Below are 5193 nucleotides of genomic sequence, written 5' to 3' on the forward strand. Positions count from 1 at the left end.
CATTTAAGATGTAATTTATAATTCTAGGACATGTATAAGTAAAATTTACTGTTTTTGTCGAAAAATCAAAAAATATGTTATTTTGGGGTTGAAATTAGTTTATGGTAGGAACATGAGGTCTCTTTGTGTACCCAGGTCCTTGAATCAAAAAATTTTTAAGCTATCGTTTTTTTTTTGTTCGATAAACTATTATTAACATTTGTAAAATCTGATTTATACAATAGTTGCTTTTTTGTTTTTGTTATTAAAAAAAAAAATTTAAATAGTAAATCTTTTAACTATATTGTTTTTATTAGGAGAATTAAAATATTGTACAGTTTATACAAAAAAATGAATATGTCAATGGATAAGGGAATTTGTATATATCCTGCTTATATTAACAAAAAAAAGTCTGTTGCTGAGGGTAGAAGAATTGCAAAGGAAGTTGCAGTTGAAAATCCGCTTACATCTGAAATTCTTGCTGTTTGTAGGGATGCAAAACTTAGCACTTTACCAGAAGACAAGGTTTACCCACGAGAGCTATACAAGTATGATCCAGCTTTTAGAGGTAGGGTTAAAGTTTTGCTAAAAAATTCTGATGGTACCTTATGCAATGAGAAATTGGCAAACAAAAAAGCTCTGATGCGTTACATTGCTACAATGATTCCTAAGTTAAAAAGTAGAACACAAAAAAGTTCAGCTAGTGGTTCACAAGCTTCATCGCAACAAAGCAAACAAGGGCAAGGTAAAAAGAAAAATAAGAAGAAGGGAAGGCGCTAATTATTTATTTATAGTAAACATATTTTCTATTTGTAGGTGTTTCAGAATTATTTAAGTTTCAATAAACAGTATTAATATTTTTCAGATTTTTTTTTTTTAAATAAAATTGTACTTGAGTAATAAATACATGGTTTTATTTAATTTCTATTAGTATATGGATTGATTAAGCTTCCTTTCGAATATAGAACCGTTTAAAAGTATATTAGATATGTATGGTGAATGTTATGAAAAACTCACAAGTTTCTTTAATTGTCAAAAAAATAAATTTATTCAATAAAACTAGTACTTCTAACATAGTTAAATAAAATTTGGGTCAGTTTAAGGTTTACGACTTTTTTAAAATTTTAAATATGGTTATAGTCTAAAATATGTATAAGAGTTGTCACTCATTCAATTAATAGTTTTACTCGAGAACTAAAAAACTTCAGCTAGTTTTTATCTTGAAGGTACTTTAAAACATTTAGGGTAGTTTGAAGTTTCTGAAAAATTTTTGCTTGTTTTAATGTTTCTTATTTTGATTAACATAAAGTTGTTTAATCAATTGCAGTCGGATACTAATTTTTTTTTTGTAAAGTTAAAATCCTTTTTGAAAATTACTTAAACAACTTTAAAAACTGGTTGTTATTTGAATTGTACCCTTAAAATTAAACTAATTTCTGGATATTTAAACAGTTTTGATTGCTCAGACTGATTTTTTTTTGTCAAAATGGTACAGCTATGTTTAAGCTACTTTTTTAGTTTTGAATAATATAGTAACATAGCTATTAAAAATAATATCTTAGTTTAAAGAATTATACATTTTTTAACTTAAATCACTATTGAAAGTAACTTGTAGCTGAACTTAGGTGTACACATAAAAAAAAAAGCTTATTTATATTATTTTATTATACTGAATACTTACTAGTATAACATATAGGTTAATTGTACGTTGTATACCATCTGTAAATTTAACAATGGTTGTAAATTGTAATATGACAGACAGTCAAACTTTTTAGAGTTTCAGTAATATTAAAAGTGAGTTGGTATAAAAATGTATAAATGTTTATTTAAAGATTAATTATAAAAAAAGTTATAAGTTAAGAAAAGTTTTTGACAATTACATCATCTTCAGATTTGTTTGTAAAAAAGCAAACATTTCTTTGATTATCCGGAGCTAACATATATATTTTTTAAACTACTAATCCTAAATTGATAGCTCTAAAATGCGGTTTTTGTTAGTTACATTAAATTGCATCTTATCAAAAAATTAAATTAATTTGATATATTATCACCTTGACAATAATTTTTCTAAAATGGGATAATATGTTGTATTAAACTCTGATTTTGAACATTTAAAACGGTATAAGCTTTGTAAGGTAAATTATTTCATTTTTGTATAAGTTGAAAGGTTTACTTTAAACAGGGTTGCCAAAAAACATGGAACTTTACAATTTAGGCTAAAAATCTGGAAAAACATGGAATTTGATAAATTTTGAAAAAAAACTTTGAATTTTTAACATGTTAAGTTGTAAAATTTCGATTTGAGTCAAAAAATTATTATATAGATAAAATTTTTTTGTCATCATTAAGTTCAATTTTTATTAAAAAACACATTTAAAGTAACTTTAGAGTATCTTTCAATGTTTTTATACTCTTTGACACAGTTTCTTACCTAAATTTAACTTTAAACTAAAAATAGACCCGAAAAGGTGTACTTAAAAAAACCCTAAAGTAAATTTACCAAAAAAATTTGGCAATCCTGTTCTAATTTTGTATGTTTTTAGAATTTTTTAATTTAGAAACTAAAAATTTCTAAACAAGTCTGCTTCACTTTTTACATAAGGCTAAATATTTATTTTCGATAGTACAACAGTCTTCTTGTTGAGGAGCACTTCCTGTGATATACGCACTATTAATCTAAAAACTTAGTGTTCAAATTGCAATTTAAAATTTTCATAAGTACCTTTAGGTATGCACTTAAGGATTGTGTTCAAAGTTTTTCTCTTGAAAAAGATTACTACACATAACATAAAAAATATTAACAAAATTTGATAAGGTTCTTAATTAGTATTATTTTATTGCTGAGCTTGTAGGCAAGTATACTGAACAAAAGTTGATTTTATTGCAAGAACTTTGCGGCTCAGAAAGCAGTAGTTTGCGGCCACGAAGTACTATACAGTAAAATTTCTAAAAATAAAAAACTTTGTCAACGAAAAATAACTAATGACTTGTTATTGCTTTTTTTCAATCTAACTTTTTGTTTAAATTAATGTTATATTATTTAGTACTACAGTTGTTTTAAATATTAAACTTCTATGTTTTTTTTTTCTCACGAGCGTGGGCTAGGCTTGAATAGCTTTTTTTAATTTTTTTTAACAAAACTTTAAAATCAATTTTTTTCAAATTCTTTAATGCTAACTTGGAACTTATTTTTTATTCCTAAGAACGTTCTTTTGCTTTCACATTAATTTGCATCGAATTGGGGTTTAACTTTTGTAGTGGTGCCCTTTTAAAAATTTTGATTTTTTTTTATTTTACAAGTTTTTCTCCAGAAATAATTTTTTTTTTCTTAACATACTTATTAAACTAAGTTTAAACTTGTAATCAATTTTTTTTATACCATAAGCCTAAATAAATTTTTCAGAAAAGTTTCGATTTTTGGGATTACAGACTTGTAAGCAAAAATATTTTTTTTTAATAATTTTTATTTTTAACAAACTTGTAAAGTTAAGTTTCATGATGTAATTATATTTTTTTCCCAATAAGTTATTGTTTTTAGAATAAATGACCCATACAAGTTTTACCTAAACTCTTAACACTTGAGCAAGAAATCCCTCAAATAGCTTTGCTAAGAATTTAGGTAAATCTTATATGGGTCATATATTTAAAAAACAATAATTAATTGGGAAAAAAATATAATTACATCTTGAAACTTTACTATACAAATCTGTTAAAAAAAAATTATAAAAAATAAAATATTTTTGCATAAAAGTCTGTAAACCTAAAAATCGAAAATCGTGCAAAATTGGAATTTTTCTGAAAAATTTATTTAGGCTAATTGTATAAAAAAAAAAGAAATTTCGGAGAAAAACTTGTAAAATTAAAAAATTGGAAAAAATTGAAAAATTTTAAAGGGACCCCACTTCAAAAGCCAAACCTCAATTCGATGGAATTTATTGCGAAAATCAAAGCAAAAGAACCTTCTTTAGAATAAAAAAAAAGTTTCGAAGTTAGCATTAAAGAATTTGAAAAAAAAGGTTTTAAAGTTTGGTTAAAAAAAATTACAAAAAATGCCATTCAAGCCAAGTTCACGCTCGTGTTTTTTTCAATTTAATGAGGTCTAAAATACCTTGAGCCAAAAAAAAATTGAAAAAAAAACAAATGCAGTTCTATCCAACTATGAATAACAATTGGTTTAAATTTCTAGTCATATAAAAGCCTACTACTTTCTAGTCCATTGTGTAGTAAATTAATTAAATTGGCATGATATAGTTTTAAATAATTTATTTATAGAACAAGACTTATAGATATAAAAAGATCAACTATATATAAATCTATTACATTAGCAAAATAAAAAAACTACGTAATAAATTTATCTATAACTACAAATGTAAAACTATGCTGTTTTAAAAGAATTGTGAAAAAGTTATTTATTTTTATTTATTTTTTTAAAGACTATTATCACTCAACATTTTTTTCTCTAAAAGTCTTATAAATAAACGGAACCAGAACTACACACTTATAGCATTTATTAATAATACTATGTTTTTTAACGACATACAGTTCAAAGTTCTATTTATTGTATAGCACAAAAGCTTACTGATTGAAAACAAATGTTGCTGCTGTATAGAAATTACTCTAAAAAAGAAGAAAATTATTCTTAAAAAATTTGAACACAAGGTAAGGAGTATCAGTTTTTACTAATTTGTTACTACCAATTTTCGCCATTTATTTTAAGGAACAAAACTTAACATACATACTTGTCTTTAGTGTTTGCATCATTTTTTCTCTAGCTCATTTAAACTCTTAAGCCATAGAAAAATTTAAGTAACACCAGCAGTTATGACGCAATTGATTTTTTTTTAATGTGAAATGAACTACTCCGATGTTTTATAACAGTTTTAAAACTAATGAAAAACGTAAAAAAATATTTAAAAAAATATCATTATTACTCCTAAATATGTTCAAAAAAACAGAATTTAGTTTAACTTAATGGTAGTGCTGAAAATGAGTCGCTTAACAAGGCTTCAACCTCAACCCATAATGACCACTGTATTACGTCAGGTAAAAAAAAGACAAATAAATATACATAGCTTAGTAAAATTAGTAATTTTGGGAGGAAAAGGAACTAGAGTAGCGTTTTTAAAGTTAGTCTTGGCAGAAATGATATGTTTTACTTTTTCTACAGAAAACGAACAAACATAAACTTTTAATAAAAATGTCATCGACCTTATG

At 24.6% G+C, this 5193-nt stretch overlaps 1 protein-coding gene across 1 annotated transcript; it reads left to right on the forward strand.

The window, feature by feature from the left end:
• Positions 1-336: 336 nt before the first annotated feature.
• Positions 337-759, forward strand: LOC145828603 (signal recognition particle 19 kDa protein-like). Its single transcript, XM_082936358.1, has one exon. The coding sequence runs from the start codon at positions 337-339 to the stop codon at positions 757-759; it is 423 nt and encodes a 140-aa protein (XP_082792484.1).
• The last annotated feature ends 4434 nt before the right edge of the window (positions 760-5193 follow it).

The sequence above is a fragment of the Thalia democratica genome, chromosome 2 (assembly GCF_965202585.1).
Source record: "Thalia democratica chromosome 2, ktThaDemo2.hap1.1, whole genome shotgun sequence".
NCBI classification, from domain to species: domain Eukaryota; kingdom Metazoa; phylum Chordata; class Thaliacea; order Salpida; family Salpidae; genus Thalia; species Thalia democratica.